This window comes from Neopelma chrysocephalum, unplaced genomic scaffold, assembly GCF_003984885.1.
Source record: "Neopelma chrysocephalum unplaced genomic scaffold, ASM398488v2 Primary Assembly neopelma1_67, whole genome shotgun sequence".
NCBI lineage: Eukaryota > Metazoa > Chordata > Aves > Passeriformes > Pipridae > Neopelma > Neopelma chrysocephalum.
Genome location: NW_020897726.1, coordinates 10,962,027 through 10,988,532, shown reverse-complemented (window position 1 = coordinate 10,988,532; position 26,506 = coordinate 10,962,027). Strand labels below are relative to the sequence as shown.

Genomic DNA, 26,506 nt, shown 5'->3' with positions numbered 1-26,506 from the left:
TGGGACAAAGCCTGACTGTCCTGTAGCTGCACAGTGATTCTTAGTGGAGCAATGGGGCTAATGATGGAGTGTTGGGAAAGCTTGATGAGATGTCTTCAGTGGTTTACTACAGATTGTCTATCTAATAACTCCCCTGTGTATCTTGATGGGACCCTACTGAGGAAAGGAGATCCCAGTATCTACAAAGATGGGGTTTAACTGGTAAAATCAGGATAGGAGAGGCTCTTTATAACACATAAAAATTAGTATTTAGGATATGTTTAAGTAGTTGTAAATGTTTCAATATTAAACCACTTAAATGTAGTCACTGTTAGCTCAAAATAAATTAGTTTTATAAGAGTTGAAAATACACAAGGCTTACCATAGAGTATACGGTTACAGTTAGTGTTTTTCTTTCTTTCAAGAATTGATATTCATCGTAAAGAGAATGCAGGTGCTGCTGAGAAACCAATTACCATCCACTCAACTCCTGAAGGCTGCTCAACGGCTTGTAAAATTATTATGGAGATCATGCAAAAGGAAGCTCAAGATACTAAATTGTGAGTAAAAGGCATTTCATTGTGGAAGCATTAAAAATTCTGAATTCTTGTTGACTCCATTTAAAAATGTAGTCTTTAAAAACTGTTAACAAATGACTCTTCATTGCCGTTATCCATTTCTAAGTAGGTAAAGGAATTAAGACATTTTACCTTTCGGGACAGTCTTGTTGCTTAATTAGCCCCAGCACACATCTGCTGTTTCAGGCATTGTCTGGCTGTGATTTTTTGAGGTGAATTGGAGCAAATACAGAAGTTTCTTGAGCAACTGATAGCTTTTAGTCAGAGTGAGCTTAACAAGTTGTGAGCCCTCCCTAAAAGCTTAAAGGTATACCTCCTTCTTTCCAACAGCTCTTGCTACCTCAATCTGAGCTTTAGCTCAGTACCTTTTAGCTCAAGGTATGTTAAAATGAAGCTCTAGGTGATAGTTCTGAAAAGTCTACTGCACCTGGACTTGTTCTGCATCTAGTGTAAACATGTGTTAGTGAATGTGAGTTGTGGATATTTCTATGAAAATAAAATTAATCCGTAACACACATAAAAACTTGTGCTCTGGTCTCCAAAAGTCTCACTGGTTATAACTTCCATTACAGTACAGAAGAAATTCCCCTGAAGATATTGGCACACAATAACTTCGTTGGCCGACTTATTGGCAAAGAGGGAAGAAACCTGAAGAAAATTGAACAGGACACAGATACTAAAATCACGATATCTCCGTAAGTTTTCGGTGGCCTAAGGTTTTGGTGAGATGTCTCGAATAGCAGCAATGCTGCTGCAGTACATTCAGGTACAGAGTTCTTAGAAAAATACTATGTGTGTTGAAGGCTGAGATAACAGCCCTTCAGAGGCCTTTCCATCATGTGGATTAAACTGTTACTTAAGCTCAGTTAAATTTTATGTAAACAGTGAGTCTTCATTGCAAACTCAGTCGAGAGCAAACCTAAAAATAACATAGGCTATGTGGAGCCTGTGTCAGACTTTATTTTAAGTGTCGGTTGTTTTTAACATATTATACCATATGTAATGATGAGTGTTTGAAACTGTAAGTCTGGATCAGTTCTGAGCTATGTGCAAAAATGTGTGAAATTAGTGATGTTTTAGTTACTGCTATGTATTAAATTTTTGGACTAGAGGGAAGGAACTAAAGCAAATGAATACTGGAAAGAGTATTTTTAGTAGCAGTTCTGTCCCTCTTGACCGCTAGCAGCCAAACTGTAGTACCTTGGCTAGTCTGCTTCAAAGTAATAGCTTTTGGTCCGTGAGTCTGTGAAGGTAACTGTGAGTCCTATTCAAATTTAGCTAAGATTAAACAAGAGTTTTCACCTTCACTGGAAATCTGCAAAACACTGTTCAGATTAACATCTCTGTAGAAGCTTGGCAGTCAATAGTAGTTTTACCCTGGAGTAATATCAGTAGAGAACCTCCTGTTCTGAATAACGAATGCTCTGGCATGAACTTCCAAGCATTTGAGGGCATCTTGGGTTTGGCTTTATCCAGAAAGGGTGAGAATAAGGCTTAGGCTGTAGGAAAGGGAAAAAGTTTGGAAGACACATGAAGATGGATGAGGAGGTGTGAATACATGCAGGAGACAAAAAAAGTACAGCAGAAAATAGCTCAAATGAGGACAAGGAAGTTTGGAGTGAATGTGACTCCTCAAAAAGAGGAAATCAAATTTGGGTGAAAGAACCTGAAGCCCTCCCTAAAGGTGTGTGTTTATGGAACTAGTGTAAGGAAGAGGAACAAATGAAATGTATGCTTCAATAATAGATTATGTAAGGCTAGCATGCTCTCTTAATTGTACTGGCATAAATACTCTGTTTGCAAACAGTACTCAGACTGTTAATGCTATTGCTTAAAGGAAAAAACCATGTACAGGGTAAATGGGATGACGGTCTTCATTCTATGAAATCAACTTGTCTTTATTGATGGTGACACAAATAACATTTTGTCTGTAAACACAGCGTATTTTTTAATTTAGTAGGTTAATGGTTTATTTGCACTAAAATCTTGATCTCAAGATTGTATTTGTCATGCTATGCCTGAAATAGCCCCATGAAGTTACCTGATATAATCGATACATAAGAGAGAATATTTGCCCACTGATTTTGCTCTATCTAATTAGTCTTTCTCCTGATCTCTTCATTTAGGCTATTTTGTAAGCTTGTCTATAAATTTAAAGTAAGGCAGATGGTTTGGGAAAGTGTTTCCTTTCTTCTTTGGGGTGTTTTCCATCACTTTCCTTCCTAAGACAGTAACTTGAGGCTTTTGCACTGGAAACTTAAGGACTGTTTTGTGGATGCATTTTGTGCTTGCCACTGTTCAGTTGAGATGTGCAGGTTGCTATGCTGCCTGCTGTGCAAGAAAGCAAAGCCTTGCATGCTGCTTCCTCTCTACTTTCTGCCATGGGCTTCCTCACTCCTGCATCTTGCTCTGAACTTTTTGTCTTCACCTCTTTTCCATTTCTCAGTGCATGGATATGCTGTGGCTTCCCAATTTGTTTATTCCGTTTTACCATAGTAGGTTAGCATTTGTTACCAAATAAAGCACTTGTTTAATGTTGTCACCCTTTTGTTTTCCCAAGGGAGTTACTAGCATTCTGCAACAAATGTTGTCTTGCACACAGCTTTCCTTTTTCCCATTTTGAATATTTAAAGGCTCTCCTGCCGTTTCACTGAGGGTTGGGTGTTTTCCCCCTCCATCCTTAAGGAATACACTATAGTTCTCACAGAAAGAAAGTTTCTTATGGTCTGTGTTCATGGGGTGTCTAAAGTGTCTGAAGCCCTCTCTGTTGGTAGGGCTGATGTGGAGTGTGAAGCAGAATGTTGCTTGCATTCCTACACAGCATGATGGTTTCCATTTTGCATAGCACCTAAGCATGTCTCAACCATCTCATGCCAAACTTCACTGTGGTAGTTTGTTGTGTTTCCTTGGAGGACAGAGTTTCTCCAGATTCTCTGTTTGAGTCCTGTTATGAATTCTATGGTTATTTGGAGAGCAAACTTGACACGCTCGGATGTCATTTCTCTCAAATGATAAACATGGATTACACTCTTTTTGTTTGCTAATTAATTGTGCTTCTGTTTCCTTTGCAGATTGCAGGACTTGACACTCTATAATCCAGAAAGGACCATTACAGTTAAAGGCAGTATTGAGACTTGTGCCAAGGCTGAGGAAGAAATTATGAAGAAAATCAGGGAGTCCTATGAAAATGATATTGCTGCTATGAATGTGAGTTTTCTTATAGTGTGGGCTCTTTCTGAAACTAGAACCATAAAAAGATTTAGGTGTGAGGGACTCCTGGAGGTCACTTGGCCCAGCAGGGGGTTTATTCAATGTAGGCCCCACTTCAAAGTTAAACTAGGTTGTGTAGGGATTTGTCTCCTCTTGAACATCTCCATGGATAGAAAGCCCACAGTACCTCTGGGCAATCTATGCCCTGTCTCAATATTCTCATGGCAAATTTTTTTTCCTAATATCAGAATTTTCATGTTGCAGCCTCTGTTGCCTCTTTTATTAATTTGTGGAGGTGTGGGCACGTGTTTGTTTATTTATTTATACCTGTATGTTATTTTAATGAAGGCCTTTTCTGGTTGGTTTTGAGTGGGGGAACTGATAACTTGATTCAGATTGAGGAAATGAATGACCATTTTACTTTTTTCTTGTTGCAAAAACGTGAAGGAAGGTGTGTTTGTGCTGTTGTGGTTTGTGTGCTCTACCTTGCATGTTTTATGAAGTAGTGATTCACAGTTTCTTCATATGTATGGAAGAAGGATCTCTCCTGTTTTCAATTATTTCATTTAAGAAGACTTTATGAAAAGTTTTTTCTTGATATAGATGTTAAAGGCATTTAGCTATTTGAAGATGATTGGAGCTTATGTAATGAAAACAACATATCTCATTAGTTTGCCAAAGTATTACTAATGCATATTGAGAAATGATTGAGACTTATCATAAGTTATGAAGAGCTTTTTGAGTATGTGTATCTAAATCTTATGGTCTAGAATTAGATTGGAAATATTTTTCAGTTTACAGTAGTCCTGATTTCTAGAAATGTGTGTTCATGGTTTTCCTACGGACTAGAGAGAATATTCTTCCTGCTTTCCCCCCTGCATCCCATGCTAAGCAAATTGCAGGATATAAGCTACACATGAGGACATGAAGTAATTTATTGTGGTGCATTTTTGTTTCATATAACAAGCAGGAACATGGGGTGAGCTAGAGACTGTTGCTGTTTGGCAAACATGTGGAAAGCCAAAAACTACCTTTGTTACTGTATGGGTTTTAAGTTTAGTTTGTAGTGATTAGGGTAGTTTTAGAGTTGGTTAAGTTTTGGGATTTTTTGTTGACTTATCTTAGTGGCTTGAGATGTTATCTGTCTGAGGTATTTCTAAAGCATATTCATATTACTGGGCAATTATCTGGAAAAGGGTACTGAAAAGTTTTGTATCACTGACGACAGATTTTTCCTTACCGCATGATGCTGCCACTATTCTCAGCTGTGGTCAAGCAAGAGACTTTACAGCTGATCCTTTCCCAGCAAATGCTGGAGGTATCTCACTTCATCTTTTGCAAGGAGTGGGAGGGAAAGGATAGGGGAAGGAGGATGGGGTTATAGTGTCACGTATCTATGCCCGCAGAGTATGAGAAGTCAGGGTTTGTGCATGATTTTTCTGTTTCCACAGGACTGTCTTTTTAGTATAAGGCCAAAATCATTATTTTTCTGATAATTTTGTTCACTCTGAAGGTAAATTGTACTATTATCTGGGTGTCTTGCCATAAAGTTTGAAATATATTTCACTTACTAAATTGTAGCAAGTGATTCCCAAATGCCTTTCCTACTACATGTTTTTAATGTTATTGGTCTGTGCATGTGTCTGGGAAATAGGTTTGAAGCAGAGTTCTTGGAGTAATGGGGATGAATTTTTTTTTAAATAACATCCCAAAAGGTTAATAGCCTGTGTCAACTCAGATTTTATTTAAGTTAATAACCAGGACTGTAAATCTTAAATAACTCTTCTGCCATTGCAGCTTCAAGCACATTTAATTCCTGGATTAAATCTGAATGCCTTGGGTCTGTTCCCACCTTCTTCTTCAGGAATACCACCTCCTGCAGTGAGTGTTGCCTCTGCTGCTGCTGCTGCTTCATATCCACCATTTGGGGTAAGGGAAGCTCTGATTTTGGATGGTTAGTGGATGGTGATACTAATCTGTACAATGCTGCTGTTCAAAAGTGAGCAGATTGCTGCATCTTTTGCCAAATTACCTGAAAAATCTGGGAATAGTGTTTTAGTACTGTGTTCTGTTCTGAATGTTGTCTGTCTTCCTGCTTGCACACTGAAAACACTTCATGTGGCTGCAATTGGGAGTAGATGTTCACTGCTTGTTTAGCGCAATGCTCAGTGAAACCAGAAAATAGTGTTTCTCAGAAAAGTGTTAGATCCTATTTTATAGAGAATTTGAATTATTACAGAAAGAAATCTCGTATAAAATAGAATTTAAAAATTGATGAAATTTTCAATTAATAATGCTAGTCTGCAAGTTTATTCCTGTTGATATGGAAGGAAATGATCTCTTGTCATAAAGTGGGAATCTATATGCAACTAAAATGTTTGTTTGAATGTAGCGATTTTAGAAATATACAAGCCTTGTTGAATACAGTACTGCTAAATATATAGGATTTAAATTACATGGATTAATCGCCAGAAAGCTGTGATTTACTTGCCACTTTGCTCTCTAATAAATATGTGAAAAAGTTCAATAGAATCTTACTCAAATTCAGTGCTGATCAGTAATGACAATGAGGTCTTTTGCTATGGAGCAGAAGATAATTTTTTTATATCAGAAAGCTCCAGAGTCTTTCTGGAATTGAGATTCTTTTCTTGAATAGCAAAGCACTACCTCATTACACAGAGAAGGTGATTTTCATCTCTTCCCTGTTTCTGGTGGTGATGGTTGTTAGCAGCTCAATGGAAGGTGAATTTTCAAAGCAACTCTAACAAGTGGATGAGAGAACTTTACCAACTCTACTGTGGCTCACTTTGTCCCCTTCTTTGCCCTGCAGTGACATCTAGAGAGCTAAGTCTGAGACTATTCATGAAATAAAAAAATAAAAATGCAGCACAGCACACTGAACTTTATCAAATAACTCAAGTTACATTGCACTAAAGGGTAGTTGTTGCCTAAATATTTTTCCCAGAGGAAAAAGCCAAGAAAAAGTCTCTGCAAGGAACAGGAAAAATTCTGCACTCATAGCATTGTTTCTGAGAATGAAAAACTTTGGTATTATGAACTATATTGAGTATAATAGTGGCTTTATCAGAAAAAAGTGCTTCAATGAAGAGTACAATGGAAATATGTTTATACTTAGTTATTTTACTGTTAATAGTAGAGCCTCTATTTATGACAAATTCTCTCCCAGTCCTTCTGCACTTCAATTAGATTGGCAGACTAAACTAAACTACAGGTTTCTGCTTCATTGTGTTATATAAAATGCTATCTCTGGTAATGGATTGCCTCAATTTATTTCTTCTTTTCTTAAAAGAAAGGATGTGGATTGTTAACAGTATATAACTTTCTGTAGTGGTAATTAAAAGTGTGGCTTTTCCTTTCTTTTTACTCCAGATTTACAAACTACTTTGCTATTCTTGAGATGCATACTGTAAGCCCACAGTTCTGTTCATCACTTGATTTATTTTCATTTCTTTCCTACCTTTTCCCCCTGTTGTGGTTCTTTTTGCTTTTGCTTTAAATATGCACCTAAACAACGCTGAATTTGGTGATTACTCTTGTCTGTCCCCCTGTTGCTAGTGCACCTTTACCCCCACCCTCCCCCAGATGCACCTTTTCTGGCCTGCTGAGATCTCTGGCAATTTCCAGGGTTCTGGACATAGAATAGTGGCAACATCTGGAAAAAGGCATCAAGAAACAAGTGTCGTTGTATAAAACTGTAGAAACTTTGCAGCTGGAAGGACCACACTGTCTGAACTCTCTTGCTTCTGTTCATGCTCAGTCCTCTGAAAAAGCTTTCATTCCATACAGTCTAGATGTGTGACAAGCTAACATGCAAAAAGGGATAAACTCACAGGTTGCATAGATAAACTCTGACAGCTTTTGTGGAGGTTGGGAGTGGTACCAATACAGCCCCTGAACCTGATACGATGGGCTTCTAAAACAAATTAACAATTTGAACAACTGAACATGAATAATTGAAACTATCTCACCTTTTTGTACTTACAAGTGACCGTATTTGGAAAAGAGAAGGTGGTTCTGTGGACTTTAGGCAAGTTAGCCCCTCAGATTCCTTGGAGTGCCTGTCCCTCTCTGGGGAGAGAAAACAAGGAAAAGTATGAGTCTATTCTTTTAATGGATGCAGTTGTTCAGAAAACAAAGCTTCCATTTTGAAGACTTTTAAACCTTGTGCGAATTAATTTTCTGTAATTGAGTTTTACTCTCCTCTTTTTTTTTCCTCTACTAGAACAATTTTTTCAGACGCTGATTAAATAGGTTATTGGGGCATGCAGAAGTAGAAAGAGGGGGGGAAAAAGTCTGGCTGTATTTTGAAGGAGAAATGGAAACAATTTGAAAGGCTAAAGGTAAACATGGAGGGAGATCTAGGAAAGCACATGAGGGATTTAAATAAAATAAAATCTGTGACTAAAAGAGGCTTCAGGGAAAAAAGGTCTAAGAAGAAACATTAATGAAGAACTCACAAGGAGATTTTATGTCCATTTACCTTTGAGCTATTTGCTAACAATTTCCTTGTTCTGACAAAAGTGTTTGAGCAACCTAAGTCCCTTTAGCTTGTTTTGAGTGGATGTCCTTTTATGCTTGGGAGCACTGGTTAGCTGACATTGAGGATATCCCTTTCAGTCAGCTGAAAATCCTTTCTGAAAACACTGCTGGCATCAGGGTATGAGGTATAATAAGCTGCTGTCTCACTTATTTTTGTGTAGTGTGAATTTTGCTGCTTTCTCCGGACTGGACATGGGTGGCTCTTCCCTGTCTCCTGCTTGTTTGACTGAGCAAAGGTGTGTTCCTTGGCAATTTCAGCTACACCATCATCAGGGGCCTCTTGGCATCCAAATTTCATTGAAATCTGTGTGCTTACAAACCACATAGTGAGCCTTGAGACTCCACTGTGATGTGCCTGAAGGTTATGAAGCTTTTGTTGTAATATCTTTGTATGGACCCTTTCTTCACCTTGTGGGGATGGACTCACAAGTGGCTCTCCCTTGTGAGAGAAGAGGTCAGAAGAGGTAGGTGGTTGAACTTCGGGCATTTGCAGCAGAGTTTCCACACAGAGCTGATCCTTCATATGCACTATTTTCTAGTGACAAAGTATTTCTATGACCCTCTACAGGACTTGTTACTGAAGAAACTGAGGTGTCATCTTAATTATTAAAACAAGTGTCTGTCGCATTTCTGCTGCTGTTTTTTTATATGGGTGTAAAGATGAAAACCCTACATAGTAGGCAGATCTAGGATTTTGTTAAAGTGCCAGAGCTTAGTGACAGGTCTGAACACCCATACATACAGCTGGAGCCAAGTATTCCTAAAACTGAGTGTTCAGGAGTTTGGGACTGAGTAGTTGGGTTTAGTTGTATTAATGTGGGTCTAGCTATGCTAATGTGTGTGATGCTTCATCCTATCCCTCTTCATGCAAACCTATAAGGCTTATTTGACAAGAGCATGAACACTGTTCTCCAGCTGCTTCAGGTACAGTCCAGTGTCACTAACTTAGGAGATGGAGATGTTGTCAAACACTAGTTCACGTTTAGCTCCTTGGACTGGGTCACATTCAGGAGAATGATTTCCATGTGATTGAGATATCTTATTCTCTAGTGTTCATCTCCATGATGGTTCACACTGGTGTATAACACCAAAGTCTCATCTAATATAATGAGATGCAGTTTCTGTCTCCCTAAGAATCTTGGTGTTGCTTTACTCTGTCCTGGCAGTAGAGTCCACACAGGAAAGCACAAGTTGTCCTGGGTACTTTTCTGTTTACAGATACAAACATGCATGTGTGCACATGTCTATTTGCATGTGGCTAACATTGTCTGAGCACCACATCTAGTGCAGGCTAACCATCCTTTTTTTTGTATTTTTACCTATTGCTAGCAACAGTTCTTGATATTGCAATTGTATAATTTGTAAAGTCCAAGCTCTGTTTCCCTGTTTAAAGCACTTGTTTTGTGCATCATTTAAAAGGAATGCAATGGAATTGTATATTGTTTCAATTTCTGAACTTTTCTTTCTCTATTTGCAAAAGTCCAAGATCTGTTTATATTACTCTGGACTCCTAAAAGACAAATCAGAACATTGGGAATCATTGAAATGTTTCAAGGTTTGAGGAAGAAGTAAGATAAATAAAAAATACTAGGAGTTAAAGATTCTTTTTGCTATCAGATTTTCTTCTTGTGATCTTGGTGATATGATCAAACTAGTGGTGTTTTTTTGATTGATATATGCCCTTGTTAGACCGTACTAAGGACCAGTAGCTTTTCTGTGCCTATTTGTAGCTGATGTCTTGTCCAGCTGCTTTTGGGCCTGGAGAAACCATCACTTTCTGTTTACCCTTAAATCTTTCTCCTTAGCTCTGCACTTCAATTCAATGCTCGTGTGTGTTGCAGTTCTGACACAATTGCAAAGAGCTTCATTAGTGTGCCCACTGTCATTCATAACAAAGTGTCATGACCTGAGCACCTGCACAAAGCATTGGGACTTGTATGAGGAGAAGAGTAAAAGTGAATATGCCCTGTGCTTGTTTTTTTTAGAAGATATGTTGCCACAAAAAATGTTTTAACAAGTATCCCAACCAAACTGCTTCAGATGTAGTGTTGTACTGCTCAAAGCTGTTTTGATGGAGTTGTTGCTTCTGTCTTCTGAACTGTGGGGAGAATATGCACATACTTGTCTCTCAAGAATAGAAGTTTGTTCTCATGCAACACTGAAGGTTTTAAAGCTCCAAACAAATAAGAAATCCTTAAAGTTCAGCTGTGTACAGTTAAATACATGTGGCCCAACTACTGGGTTAAGCAGGTTGCACCATCCTTCCTTTTACAACTGGAACTCTGCGTGTTTAATTTTACATACAATTGCATTTCTTTTGTAGCCTTTGGGTCTGAAATTTGGCATTCCAAGAGTATGGGGGAAGACCATATGTGGAGACCTCATCCTGCCCTTGAATGTGCTGAAACAGGGCAGTAGAATTAATTCTCTTTGCATGGCAAATCAACTAAAAGTAAGGTGAGAAGTAGACAGCTTTTCTCCACAGGAGAAGTTCACACTAGCTGCTCTCCTGCATCTGTAAGGTCATGGAAGAGACAGCTGAACTTCTGCCCTGTGAAAGTTAGCTAAGGTGAAGAGACACTCCTCCACTCGCAGTGGGACTGCTTTCTCTGCTGGTCTCTTTGCATAACCATTGTAGCTTTTTGAAGCTCTGCCTTCAAAAAGCACTCTTTCTAACCTTTTCTTTAGCCTCACAGTTAATTTTCAGGTCACGTGATGTGCGTAGAGGCTTCTAGGAAGGGAGGGGGAAAAAAGGAAAGAAAAAAAGGTTGCTTCCTACAGTAAACACAACCAAAAAATGAAACCACCTTTTTCTAATGACAAAGTCTTGTACAGCTCAGCTGATAGGTTGCTTTCCTTTATTCTTTTTGCCATCTCTTGAAGCTTTTTGTTGCAGGTGAGGAACATGCCAATGGAAAACTTTCTTCTTAGAAGATGTTGTGGTCAAGAGAATGATTCCTTCTTTATTCTCCAGTAATTTTCTTATAATAGTAAAGAAGACATCTTCTATAATGCATAGAAGTAAGAGAAGAAATAACTGTATTGTGCTTTTGGCAGGAAAGAAAAGTAATTTAAAATGAAAAATTGCTTCATTGAGGGCCTTCATTTGATGCCCTGAGCATAGATGAGAGAGACAAGGAAGAGGAAAAACTGTCCTGTGTTTCCAGGTACTTTGACTCTTACTTGGTGGAGTTGGGCTCCTTTGGATGTCTGGGTTTGATAGGATTAGCTCTTGCAACTGTTACGTCTGACCTACCCGCAGGTAGTAATGTCTGTACATCTATAATGTGTGTAGTTGTAAGTGGCTTTGCCCTAATTTGGCTAGCGTGTTAAGCAGTAGATGATTTTGTGAGGAGCTATGCTACAGCCAAAAGAGGATCTGGTTTTGGGGAGTGAAGAAGGATTTGCTGGTGTTCTTATGAAATAGTTTTATATCCGTGAAATTAAAACCATACATGTGCAGCACATACCATCTTGAGGAGGGCACTATAGGACAACAGCATTGTCTGACAAAAAAAATCTACCTGCTAATTAGACTTCTTTTGAAGACTGTAACCTCAGTGCCTTGAAATACACCTTTCTCGATGCTTAATTTCTTAAATTTATTAATGATGCATTTTTTTGACAACTGAGATGTTCACTCCATGGTGCCTAACAGTATGGAATTGTTCTGCCCTGTGGAAAAAATGGTTGGTTCTCCCATTGCCTTGAAACTCTCCTGCTCCTGCCATGCTGTGTTGGCAGAGACCCATGTCCAAAGCAATCAAACTGTTCTGCCTCTGGAGATGGACCATCCCCCTGTGAGGGAAGCAAAAATGTCACCATATGATGTACAAAGATCTGGCAAGTCAATGGTAGGTCTTTTTACAGTTCTGAGGTTGTCATACTGCAAATAACATCACCTGCTAACTACTAATCCATGCTTTTTAAAATAAAAATGTCTTCCTTTGTGGATTTGAATACTTGTAGAGATATTTGTAGTTTCTTTGAACAAGAGAATTAAGAATTTGTTTTTGTGCTCCTAGATTCTCATTGTGGGAAGATTTAATCTGTGTTCCCTGGAGCACCTCAGACTCTCAAGCTTTAAGTACCAGGCTCAGCACCTTCTGAATGTTAAACTAAATGGGAAATTTAATTCCTCGGGGTGCCAAATATTTTGTTACTGGAGTGTACTGAACTCCTTCAGGCCAGAAACAAAAGTAGGTCAAGTCCTTGTTCTGTTGTATCTGGCTCCACCTCTTGTTTGTTTGTTAGTTCAACATGATGGAAAAATAAGTGATCTTTCTGTGTTTACACAACCTGTTTCTCTGGCAGCTGTCATGGAATCTGAGAGCAGTGTCTTTGTAAACCAGAGCTGATGACTACCTGTGTCTTCCAAAGCCACTGATTTCTTGGGCAACTTCTGTGAGCTTGGAGCACCCATGTGGCTCCTGTGTTACAGCTATGATTTTTAAAATGGAAGTGTTTCTATACATACTCTTCCTGTTTTGGTGGTCATACAGCATTGCAACTCCAAATACCTATGTTTTGCTGCTTGTAAATGACCAGCAAAATTACTGCTTACGTAGTTTCACAATCTGTTCCTTGTGTTGATTTCTGCTTTTGGCTGTCTATTCAGAATAAAAGGTGGCAGATTGCTTTTTTTGGCATTGTGGCCAGTCAGATTTTGCAAAAACAAAAAGTTCATGCCATGTTCAGAAATATGTCAGACCAGTTCCCGCTTGTGAAATGCCTTATAACCAGCCTGCCAGAAAACATTCCTTCTCTGCTTCTGTGATTTCTACCCCTTCGTTCCTAGCTAGGCTCTCATGTTGGAAACGCTTCTGATAGTTGTGGTCTTGTGACCACTGTGACTTCTAGTAGTCTGAGGAGATTCCCGTGTCTTGCCAGTAGAAGACGATGGTGATGAAAAGTACTAAATTTAAGAGCCAAGAAGTGGAGTGAGTAGTACTAAGTGAAAGGATTTTACTAGCATCTCACTCTTGACCATTGTGTGATAACCAGCTGTCTTTGAATTTCAGGTGTTTAAATGCAGACAGGGGTAATTGCTTAAGTTTTCAACCAAGAGGAGAGGACCAGCTCAGCTGGACAGCCAGAAGACTCCTACACAATTTCTGGGGTTCTGGGACTGATTGCTGAGGAGAGAGGTACAGCTGCATGGCCTTGCCGTAGGCTGTGTATCTCAGAAAGGGTCATGTTCTCGGTTCATCTAGTGACACGTTTCTTACCTAATGCAGCAGTAACAATTAGAGGGCAAAGGGGAGCCAGCTCCGATCTGACCACACTAGAAAGTTGCTGCAAGTGTGATGTTGAAGCTGGTATGGGGGAGTTTCTTGCCATACTTGGAAATCCTTCTTGTTGCTCCTGCATCTTGCATTAACCTGGGGTTCATGTGAAGGTGAAACCCTGGGAGGATGGTGGCTGTACAGTTTGTGCGTGGGAAAATGGGCAATGCTTCAGGGTGTGCAGATCAAAGTTAAAAATATGCATTGCTTCTTTTAAGTTGTGTTTTACTACCTCTTGGGTGACTGAAGTCAGCAGTGAAGAGCTCCATTACCTTCTGATTGTTGTCCTGGCTTTTTAGGCAGTGAATATGGCAGAAAGCTTTAGACTTGCAGCATGGACTTCAGTCTGGTCAAAATAAACCCAAAATCTTGGAGGGTGGGGGAGCTCAGGCTACGGTTTGATGATCTACACTGGCAGCACCACTTCAGCTGATGTACAAGATGATGACTCAAGGTATTTGCAAGGATATTGTAAAACTGTGAATCATGTTAGACCTATCTAGTAAGACTTTAAGTTGTCCTTAATGAGCCTCTTGTTTCCAACAGAGGCTTAAATTTATAGCATTAGTATTGGAAAATGAATGCAGTAGGATTTCTTTCACCATTATCTAAAGCTTATTTCTTATTAATGCATTGAATCCTACTAGATGTCTTCAAGGATACTTGCCTTAATGCTGGTTTCCTGTTGCTGCAAGTCTTTATTACTAAATAAGAACATTTAATATAGCTGTAGGCCAGACTAATTCTTCATAGTGCATTGCAAAAACATGGTTTAAATTTTGGGTTTGTGTCTGGTACAGGGTTTGAATAAAATGATATCTCACTTTCTGACAAAACTCAGGGTATTCTGAAGACTAAGTTATCTGTAAGTCTGCCTTGTCTTGGTGATGGTGATCATGGTGGTTGGGAAGGGTGAGAATGGCAAAAGAGAGCTTTTTAATGTAGTCACCTACTGTCTGTATATGTTTACTTTACAAAGTGGATTTGTTTATTATTAAAAAACCCAAAACACACCAGTAGCCCACTAGGCTAGGTGGTAGACGAATGTTGTCTGAGACTTCTCAATGCAGTCTTAAAATGGTTTTAAATTATTTCCCTCACAACTTAAAACTGATTCTGACTAGAAATGACTAATGTGACTTTGTGACTTAAAATAAATGTCTCATCCTAAGGTAATTAATTGGCAACATGAAACATATAACAGGCTTAGAAACTAGCAAAGATCTGATTCTGCTCCCATTGATGTCTGGCATAAAAATCATATTTACTTCATTGGGTACAATATTTTTAAAGATTTATAGCCTTATCCCAAATGTTGCCATGGATTTACCAACCACATGTATTTGATGGAGGAAGGGGTCTGTGGAGGCACTTGAACACACGACTGGAAAAATTTTGTACTATTGGCATGCTTGCAGAAAACGACTGAGATTAATTCTCACATGAACTTTATGAAAAACAAACGTGCCCCCTTACGAGCTCTGTAGTGGGTGGGATCACACACTCATGCTGATTGAGGGAGCTGTGGACTGACCTAGCAGGAGCATCAGCTGAAAGCAAAAGAGGAGGGAAGAACCGAGGAGGCAAAACTCCTTTGGTTTTTCTGTGTATTGTTAGTTGTTTTGTCTTGTGGTTTGTTGTTGGTTTTTTGGTTCAGTTATCTTAAATACCATTCCCCAAATAGAATGTCCACTCCCCCAGCTCGAGTAGTTGGGACCTACTTTTTTACCTACCACTGTCTACCTGGAGGATCATAGCTTTCTTTTTCTGAGTTTTCATCCTTGCCTGGCCGTGCTTTGGCTATTACCCAAGTGTGAGATGAGAAGGAATGATTTTTCTTCTGACAATCTATCAGGTAAGGGAGAAAGCTCTCCTTCTGTTTGATTTTGGGCAGTTTGTAGGACTGATGCATCAGGAGTTGGCAGAGAAATGTTATATAACCTTATCCTAGGGGCAGTTGGTCTCTACAGATGTTTCTAACCCTGCAAGCAAGAGTTGCAGAAAGAAGAGTGAATCTGCAAATTTTCTTGGGTGGGAGTCCTCAACTTCTAGCTCTGGTGTGGAGCAATAGCCATTGTGCTGAAGGACATGTGGCAATATCCCAAGGAGGAGAAGAACCTCACTCCTGCTGAGGTTCTGGAAACCGAGAAATGATGGCTGTGCTAAGGCGGTTTGCTAAGAGTTAAATACAGTGTGGTAGGGTTGGCAGCAGAGAAATGATTGGCCTGCGAAAATCTTCTGTAGGGCTGCACAGTCTGGTTGGAATGAAGAGGATCATCATGATGCCACCTGCAATGCAGGGGCTCTAGGTGAGCCCAGTGTAATGGGGAAGCAGAGAGGGGTGACAGGATTTAGGAACAGATTATTCTAGATCTTGGATGGAGGTGGTGGCAATTGAAAGGAAAAATTAAAAATAAAAAGAATAGTTGGCATGGACTGTTAGGCTAGGGACAGATGGCTGGTGCTCAGGGACTTGCAGGAGGTATGGAAGGAGGTGTATCCAAGCTGCTCCAGGAAAAAGAGTTGGACTAGTGCAAAATATTAGAGCCAATGGTGTGCAGCAGTAGTTGCTTAGTGTCATCCAGTGGGATAGATTGAAAACAGTGACCTAATGCAGAGATGTAAATCAATTGTGATTTAAATGAGCAAGCACGAAATCTGATTTAAGTTAACTTATCAAATTTTACATGTGTACTTTGGTTACCTTTCTAAAAGCCTTAGTGTTTATTCTGTACCACCACAACTACTCTTAGCTAACAGAGTGAATATGTCTTTCTGTTTATACAAATATGCAGTTTGCCATTTGCTTTGCTTAATGTATTTTTTTCGTTTTTCTGTTAAAAAATGATGAATGGTGCTTTTCTTATTTGCTTGATTAATTTTTAACTTCTGATTTTCATCAGGCAACATTTGGATGGAAATTGGAATCTAAATAATGAACAAAACCAGCATTTAAAATTGTTTTCATTAGTTAAATATTCTGGATATAGACAAAAATTCCTTATCAAGCCTGTTTTGTGACTAAAGCAGACTGATTTTTGTAGAAACAAAGCAAATATTATTAGCTGTTTATGAACTGAATTAATTGTTTCTTGTCTCCACGCTCTTGAAGAATCTGTTTCTTATATCTAAAAAATCTCTGTTTCTGGAACTCTTCTTGGAATTAAAAAACCCAAAACAAAACCACAAAAAACCAACCCACCCCAAAACAACCTAGATTTTCCATCTGTGTGAACACTGCAGTGTCATCTGTGTGCCACAGCTACACAAGACAAACTTTTCTGGTTAAGGTGGACTAGTCATGAGCTCATATCGCAAATATTGCTGGGGCAGAAGAGGTGATCTGTGCATCACTGATACTGAATGTGGTTACTCAAAAATTAGGGTGGATGTATGGACTATATTTGGTGAACCTGAGTTACTACTTTTAGAAGATTTTCTTTCCACATTTCTGTCAGTTCCCAGGGTTGGGCTGACTTTGAATAAAATATTTTCTTATGTGTGGGGGAAAATAAAGTGAGTGGGGAAGAGGAGAAAATTGTACAGGAGACCTTACAGTTGTTAAAAATACATACACATGTATATTTTGGTTTTTAAATTTTAAGTATATGTTTAAACAAGCTTGGCTTTGTTAAAGCAGTGAACATTGAAGCTCAGATTTCACAGAGTGGGAAATCAGTTCCCTAAATTTAGTGCTTCTAACATATGTTTAAGATCTAGGAATCTATTTCTGATATAACTCATGCTAGGAGTTCCTGGAAAGCTCTGTGACTTATGTGGCATGGCATGGGTAAGATTAAATTATAGCTGATTTTCTTCCATTCTAAGATCCCCAGAAGCATCTGTAAGATTGATGGGCGGTATAGTCATTGCATTATATTTGGATGTGTTTCTTTTGCAGGATAGTCTTCCAGTAAATACAAAAGAATTTAAAACTTATTGTGGGTAAGGAGGTGGATGGAAAATAATTTGAACTTGGTGTTGTGATGCTCTCAAAAGCTTTAGCTAGACTTGGTTTCTGCCAGAAGAAAAAAAGGAAAGATATACAGTAGGTTTTTTCTAGCAGTTAAAAATCAGTGTGGGTAAGGAAACGGACACGATTTCTCTAAATCCGGTATCATGTTATACTGGAGATTAATTTGGTTATATATGTGTGCCAATGTGCTTCTCCAGACAAGAATTTGAAAAATGAGTGTATGAACATTTCAGTATCAACAGATTCTCTGCTGTTCTTTAGTAAACATATATCACTATTACACCAAAATGCAAGTTTAAAGATCCTCAGTCACATAAAAAATAACAAAATCCTTTAGGAAAAAGAGAAGTTGAAAAGTATCAACAAGTCAAAAGGAGGAATGCGGGAAGAGTGCTACAGTGAGCTGACTGTACAGTTAGAAAGGCACATGTGCATTTTCTGTCTTTCATGGCCTTTGCCCATGTTTCATGTTTAAGGGTGAGACAGCAGAAAAGAATTTCAGTGGTAAGTTGAATCTAGTAAAGAACGTGCCCTGATATTAAGCTTTGGGAAGAAGAGGGGGAAACTGCTGCAGACAGATGGGCAACAGAGGAAAGGCAGGAAATATATGCAAACAAAAATAATGAAGTTTGATTTGTTTCCATGGTACAGAAATGTGTCTGGAGGTGGGTTTAGGTAGAAGCTGCTTAAATTCTTGAAAACCAAGTCAAGTTACATGTTTGATTTGCAGCACTGTTGTGCAAACTAGCTGGAAAGTCTGTGTGTGTTAGCTCAAAGTTTGGCTGGAAGAGGGTGGCTGGAGTTGCATGTGCAAGGGAGAACTTCAGCAGTGGACTTTTGCAGGAGCTGTAGCGTGTGTGGACAACTGAAGGTGGGGCACAAGGAGAGATGAGCGAACAAGTGGGGTGGCTAAGCTGGCTGGATTGGAATGAGGGGTTACTTCTGCACCCATTGCAGTTAGTACAGGTCTTTGCAACAAGACTGGAAAAAAACAAATGCCTCATGAACTTGTAACCATTTAGAAAGAGTTTTAAGTGGTAAGATTGAGCGAGTACCTACAATAGCATTTCCAAATCTTGTTGGATTCCCAGTGAACATGTGAAAGGACTTACTATGACAATAGGAGGAGAAAATGAGTAATCTTCTGGAAAGTCTTTTTAACATATATACTGAAGTGACTGGTATCTTTCATTACAAATATGTAGTTTTAGGGCGTAGTTTTGAGATCATTCTAAACTGATCTGTAGGCAGATTAGAAGGGGTGCTCCCACCTTTTCCCATTCCCTGACCTAATTGTTGTTTCTTCCTCCCTTGATCCTGACTGTTGCTTGTGTGGCTCCCTGGTTATTCAGGTCAGGAACACACTGCCCGTCTTAAAAATCGTCTGAGTCTGCAATCCTGCTGGCCACAAAACACACAGGGCAGTGGGGAGGCTGGGTGTGGAGGGCTGCATCCAGGGAAAACAGGGACTTAAACCAGCATGAAATGACTGTGAATCCTAATACCTTGTAAGTGTGAAAACACAGGGTAAATTGTGCAACTGTTGTAATCACCTAAAGCGACTGGCAGAATGTGTTTCTATTTTCAATATCCTATTTTGGGGTTTCTTCACCTGGTACATGGAGCTGTGCCTGGAATTTGTTTCCCCTGAGGTTACAGTTGACTTGTGTTTACCAAAAATGAAGTGGTAGAACTTGGAAACAAGCATTTTGTTCTGATTAGTTTATGGTTAATGCAGTGGGACTTTGCTTCCAGTTGAAAGAAGTTACTGAAACTTTGAGTGGGAGATAGTGTTCTTAGGATTGCAGCTGCTTTTTGCTTTGTGTTGAATATAGTGGGTTTTTTCCCAAAAATGTCATGGAAAAAGCTGCTTTGGTGAGCTTCTGTATCTGGGTCTGTATCCCTACCAAAATATACAAGCAAGCAAAACTAGATGAGTGTGGTTGGTCCCATGTGCACTGTTTGCTGGTGCTTGGTGCTGGTCTGCGCTGGGGCACTGAGGAGGCAAGGATGAGAACGTCTGCATTGTCTTAAAAGACCTTGGGACAAAAAGGGCTTGTTGGCTTTTGTCTTGTTGAGGATGAGCAAAACAAATTTTGAAAATACATAAGAGGGCTACACAGAGGAAGAAATGCTTTAAAAGAGGAGGTGTAATGTCTTAAATACCTCCTAGTTCAAAAAAAGGTTTGTGTGAAATGATTTTGAGAGGTTACCCTGACATAAGTAGATGGATTAGTGGTAGCATAGTCCATACTCGTTAATCTGAGACAGGCTCTTCTGAGGCTGCTAAAATAGTTATGATTTACTGTGGCATATGTAACCCTGCCGTTTGATCACGGCTGTGCAGTCTGTAGAGAGGATCTCGAGTATTATGTTGTGCTTTCCAGCTGGGGTGTCTGCTTGAAAGCAATAGGAAGATGCAGTGATGCCTGATACCCAGTGGGTGCAGTCGTAGGGTCCTCTTGCTTTTAAGAACTCCTAATGTGGTGTTTAATTTACTAGCCTGCGTGAGGACTGCTGCCAAGGCTCCAACTGTTGCATAATGTTACACAGGAGGAATCACTGGCAGATTTCAAGCTGGCTATCATTCCAGATCACTCCCACACAAAGGAAATTGTAGCATATATGTAACTGAGACTTTTCGTGGCACTCAGCACAATCTAAAATTAAAAATGTAACTAGGAAAATTATAAAGCTTGCCTGCTCAGTCTGTAGCCCCTCTGCTTGTAGTAACCTCACCTGCAGAGTCTTGCATGTGGAAGAGAATTCAGACAGCAACAGGTAAGAGCGAAAGCCTTGCAAAGAAGCAACACCTCAATTGTTTTTTAAAGCTCTAAGCATTAAAATTACAAGTATTTTATACAAGATGAAAGAATCCTCTTTTGGCTCAAACTGTATATCATGTTCTGTGAATTCTGTGATTCCCAGAAAAAGCCAGATCCTTAATATTCAGACATCACAGGGGGAAATAAGATTTCCCCCTCATTTCCATGCATGCCTGTTCCGTACCCATTTTCTTGTCAGTCTGATTCATAATGTTCAAAAACATTCACTGCATTTTTCCTTCTTCCCCACAGCAACAGCCTGAGTCTGAGACTGTTCATCTGTTCATCCCAGCCTTGGCAGTTGGAGCTATTATTGGCAAGCAGGGACAGCACATCAAACAACTTTCTCGTTTTGCAGGCGCATCTATTAAGGTATTATTACACTGACTATAACTTTCTGTCTATTCTACATGACACTTCTAGCAAGTTTGCACAAGCCGTGCTTTCGTGAACATCCTCCCCAACTCCGTGCTTAGAATGTGATGTGATAAATGGTACATTTGTTTATAAATCATCTTTTAATCTTCCTTAAGACAAGATAATTAGAAGCATGTTTTCAAACGTCTCCTGAGGTGTGAAATATAAGCTGCAAAGAAAACTACTTTGGTGGTCTTGATTTCTTAGAAACAGACTTGTGTCTTAATGATGCAGTGCTTAAAGGCTTTCTTCTTGCTTTCAGTACAGTGAGGTAAATTCCCCTTCTAAAAACAGCAGCACAGGTGAAGTTTCCTACTGCTCTACCTGCTCTGTTCCAGATGGATCAGTCTGGGCTGTCAAGCTCAGATGGCTCCACGCTGAAGTGTTCACGTTTTAGCATCATCCATGTGCTCCAAGCTCCTGGGGTCAGTCAGTTCTTTAACACCATGTTTACCTTGTTACCCCGGTTTAACATCCAGCTGTTTGTGTGTTGACATTTCATGTACAAGATGTTTTGCAGAGGTTGACCTTTTGGTGAAATCCATCTTCCGTGTTGTTAGGGGTTAGTACCAGTCGCAGTTGTAGGAAGGCCTTGGCTTTCTGCTACTGATGCCGTTATAACCACATGTATCCTCTCTAGATGCCTGAGCATTTTTTTCTTTTAATTAGGCTATTCTGCTATTCTGTACTGTAAAAATAATTAAATTTAATTAAATTAAATTAAAAAAATAAAATTAAAAGTACAGTGTTTAGCTATATGTGCTGTTAGGTTGACATTTTCCTGCACAGGTAAAGCAAAGATTTTCTTCTCAGCTCTTTGTTTTTGCTCAGGAGATATGGACTGTGTAGCGAGTGCTATGGTGGGGAGCTGCCAAAAGTCCAGGGCAGAGGGGCACAAGTTGAGTTGAGCTTGGTGAAGCCAGTGAGGCTGGGCTTGGCTTGGCTTGGAAGGTGTTCATCTAAGTGTGCAGAGCGAAGTAATTGGGGAATCCTGATGAATGAGTCTTGTGTGTGGTTTGCTGAATGCCGATCAGTCAACCAACTGATGTGCTGCCCAGTTCCATCCTTTTTTTGAGCAGTATATTAAATAGTTGTTATACTACCCAGATGGTTTACGTTAGTTGAGCACTAATAATTATATTTTTAGGAGGAAAATGGAATAAAAGACAGTGAGATGTGCTGATTTTTCTTTATCAAATCTGTCTTGCATGGATTTCCTCTTTACCTCTCCATTCCCACAGCTTGTATCTAAAGCTTAAGCAGTGTATGGAAGGTACTGCTAGGTGGAGAGAGAAATGTGAAACAACCTGGACCTCCAAGAACCCGTCCAAACTAGTTCTTCAGTTGGTCCTTGAAAGACAATTTAGTGGAAAGGGAGTTTCCAATGTTTCTCACGCACCTGGCTAACAGTGGCCTCAGGCTTCCTCTACTGGCTGGCACCCCTCTACCCAATGCATTTAACGGTTCTGTATTAATTAATATTCAGTTAAAAGTTTTCTGAAGGTCTGGTCTTTTGTTCCTTTAGTAGTGATAAAGTAAAGAAATTTTTGTGAAAATGAGATTAAGTCTTAGCAAAACTATACAGATACAGGGTATGCTTGCTAAATTGGGAAGATGCATGTATGCTTATCAATTAAAATAAAAACATAACTTCATCTGTAATCTGGCAGAACAGTATGGAGCACTATGCTTGCTTCTGTGTGAAAGTTGGTAAATTATTCAAAGCTTCTGAACTTCCCTCGTGTTGACCACCTGCCCTTTGTCATAACTTTGGAGCATAATAATACATTGTGAATCAAGGAATCTGTGCTTTTAGCTAAGAGTTGGAGGGAGTGCTGCCTGAGTAACTTTTAACTTGCCAAGCTGCAGTAATCATACTCTGTGGAGGAAGTACGTCTGTGCATAACACTTGTTTTGAGTTGTGCTGTAGCTTGTTACAGCTGAAAACGTTTTACATCCCCATACATCATCTTTGTGCTCATGCTGAGCTTTGTAGATCTGATGAAATTCTTTAGCTACGAAGTAAGACTAAAACTGCAGATGCCCAGGAGTTCTATACAGGGCTGCAGTGTTCAGGCTGTCAATTCAGAGGTGCACGTGGCTGTTGATGAGCTCAGGTTGTCTTTGTGCTGGTGGTCATTGCTTGGCAATGCAGGCTCGGTGTGGGACTCCAGCAGACTTAATTGTTCAGTAAAAGAGCCAGGCAGAGACTTCTGGGCTGTTGTCTGCCCATCCTGTACTATAGTTGGGAACCCATTGTCATCTCCCTAGTTATAAATTCAATCCGGAGTAGCCTTTTGTGATGGAAGGATGACCCGTACAGGTTTTGGGAGTATGAAATTGTCAGCTTGTGGCTTGGCATATGGAAGATTGGTTGTTTTCTGGTTAGGAATGTAAAATTATTAAATTTCCAAAGTTAAATTCACCACTTCTATACTATTTGTATGTATATAACTACTTTTTCCAAGACCAGATGACAAAATTACACAGAAGACTCTTAGGTTACCCCTTCAGAAATTGAAATGTTAGTTGACATGTGTTTCTTTCACAGCCCTCAGCCATGTTTTACCCCAGTTTCTGAGAACGGGACATTCTAAGATAAAAGCAAAGTAGGATATGTCCCAGAACATTTGAACACATGTAAAATATAATGAAGGCTTGATGGAAAATATTTTTCTTCAAATTTCAATAAAGGTGCTGATGCTCACTAAGAAAAACATGACGTGACTGAAAGAAAAACTAGTGTCCACTTTTCATGAATGACAATTCAGTCTGTGCTCTGTTCAGACAGTTGCCTCTAAATGTGCCTTGAAATTTTGGCCCTTTAAAATACTTGTGTTCCAAAGAATGAATGGATTTAGTCTGTGTTTACTCTTACCACAACGTCATGTCATAAAAATGTACCACTGTAAAATTAGTGTATTTTTAGATATATCCCATTGGAATGCAGAAGTCATGAAAAATAGATATGCAAACCATATCTAATGTAATGATGTAATGCCTTCTCCATCTTAGGGTACAATATGAATAATTTTATAAACTTTCCTTAGCAAAATTCTGTAGTGAAAATGATGCATGGTCACTGGTAATTTGTCTGAAATAAACTACAGCTGTTAAATATGAATAACATCCCTATGCCAACAGCTGAGATGAAATTCCGTAGTGTTTAATATATTGCTCATTCAACAACAGCTATGTAATACTAGATGCAACAATGGAAATGTCAGTTGTGATAAACAAAAGATTCATTTGGAATGTCAGAGGCTAGTTTGAATTATTTAATGCCACTGGAGTCTGAGAACAACACCCACAGAAATTTTACTGTTGTGGTGACATGAACTGCTAAAGACCCTACAGGCATCTCTGTCTCAGCTCTGGTGGAGCTTAATTTTTATTTGGGTCACACATGTCTGTAGATACAAACCTCTTGGAAACTGTGAACTCATTGTCCAGTATAGAGGAATGTTTTGGATCCGATTAGTTACAACAGTAAAGTGATCTTCTGTTCTCAGGGCGACGAATGCAACATTTTGCTAATGAGCAAAACTCATTCAAGCTAATGAGTAGGGATGAGAATCTCAGTTTATTAACCATGTTTATCTTTTTGAAGGCTACGTGTCTTACATCACTCACAGCCACGTAAAAATGGCATGTGGGATTCTGCCATATGTGGATGAATAGCTATGTCTTTAATTTTTAGAAGTAGATTTGCTTATGGTTTACCCAGTTTCTCCATATTACATTATGGCTAATTAATGCACTTCAAAGAGAATAAACCCATCATGACTGAAGTGTGATGCTGCTGCTGTAACGAATAATTTTTCACTCTTGAACAGAATGTGAGACCGAAATGGGGAGGAGGTGGCTTTAAACTATTCCTTCAAAAGACAGCTACCAAAAGCTATGTTTATCCATTCCAGATTGCCCCTGCTGAAGGACCAGATGCTAAGCTGAGAATGGTTATCATCACTGGACCTCCAGAAGCTCAGTTCAAGGTACAACATATAAAAACTTGTTAATCTGTAGTGACCTTTGGACCATGAGGTACGATATTGAAAATAAAACACTTGTTTCCAAGCGTGCTTTATTCTGAATTTTAGTAAACACTGGGGTTTTGCTTTCGTTTTGCTGAAAAGTGTCTCATAAGAATATGAGTAATATGGTGCTATAAGAAGCCACAATCTGGTCATCTGAAAACTGGGAGTTTCATGTAAGTAGGAATCCAGTCTAGCAAAAAATACGGCCATATTACATTCCTAATTTTTCCTTTTATCTGCAAGCACCGTTTAGTTCAGTCTTTCCATTTTGCCTTAATATGTGCAACAGTTTCATGTGCTTAATTGAAATAATAAAGCTGACAAGATGAGAGATTGAGTCTCCCCAGGTTACTGTTGTATGCCCAGTGGAAAATGTTTTTTGGATGGATAGCTCTGTGGATAAATGCAAGATTTCTGATTGTATTTCCACTACAACTACAAGTTGATAGTCAACCTGATTATCTCATTTTTGTTTAAATTGAGTTCTGGAGTAGCCTTCTTACCCCAAAAGAAGTTGACCAGGCTAGGAGTGATGCAGACAGCTCAGTGCAGCAGCCTGGCCTCATCACAGATAAGGCCCAGAGAATACAGGAAGTCACTTGAGAGTTTATGTCCAGGCATTGTTTCTTGCATCTTCTTATTTTTGACTTCGTATTTTTGCTTCAGGGCATCTAGCAAGAAAGAGGTGCACAAACTTCAGAGGTATCTAGAATCAGTTTCATTAATGCCTTTAGGATTTTTGGAAAAGTATCAGGGCAAGTAACTTTGAAGCTCTGCCTCCATGATGTTTTTTGTGTGCATGTGGGCTTGGCCACGTGGCATATTTTACATATGGGGTACTCTTATGATCTGGGATCAGCACAAGGTCAGATACTGGCTACCCTTTCTTTTCATCAGATAGCAGGGGACTTACGCTCTGGGAGTAGCATGCTGAAGGACATTTGGGCATCCCTTATCTTGACTTTTCATGTAGGCAAAGGCTTGTCCTCAGGCTTCCTCACTAATTAGAGTTCTTCTGGCAGCTCTTCTTTCCAACCTGGATCATGCAAGGAGAAAAGTCTCCCTTTTCTGCACCCCATACATAGACTAAAATGACATCAATCAATCACTTCTCTACACCTGGGCTTTTGCTTGCGAAGGTGGATCAATGTACTAGCACAGTCAATGCCTGAGTATGCCAGTCTTGTGAAGGAGAGGGATTATCTCTTGGGGCTTCCTTCAGCTCCAGTCCTTGTAAGTCTTTTAACTACTCTTTGAGCAATGCCCCCTTGACTAAGATGGGCAGAGGCAGAGCTCAGTCCTTCCTTTTATTGCCACTGCTAACCTGAAGCATGCCTTATGGTCAGGGCCAAGCCTCATTAGTGCTCTCCTTAAGCTCTGTTTAAGAAGGGTGTTCTTTCTCTTTGAGGGTAGGCTATTGTTTTTTGGGCACCAAGAATGTAAACTGGTGCTCAACAACTTGAAGAGGGAATAGCTGCTGCTCAGGTGAGTAACCAGCTCTTGGAGAGTCAGCGTCATCCTGGAGGCTGAGTTTGGCTTCCTTTCCTTAGTACATTGTGCTCTGCTGTCTGATTTGTGTCCGTGGTGGCCACAGCAGCTGTGCCCCTTCTTCCTCAGCTGCAGTAGCCTGAGGATGTTG

General features: G+C 39.5%; 1 protein-coding gene across 2 annotated transcripts in view; it reads left to right on the top strand.

Moving 5' to 3' along the window:
• IGF2BP3 (insulin like growth factor 2 mRNA binding protein 3) overlaps positions 1-26,506 on the top strand; it is a 113,986-nt gene that overhangs the window by 81,260 nt on the left and 6,220 nt on the right. For both annotated transcript variants that reach the window (XM_027684796.1, XM_027684795.1), the window contains 6 exons: positions 405-539; positions 1,130-1,252; positions 3,629-3,764; positions 5,565-5,696; positions 20,666-20,785; positions 24,751-24,825. In XM_027684796.1, coding sequence (XP_027540597.1) covers positions 405-539; positions 1,130-1,252; positions 3,629-3,764; positions 5,565-5,696; positions 20,666-20,785; positions 24,751-24,825 — 721 coding nt within the window. The remainder of the gene's footprint in view (positions 1-404; positions 540-1,129; positions 1,253-3,628; positions 3,765-5,564; positions 5,697-20,665; positions 20,786-24,750; positions 24,826-26,506) is intronic.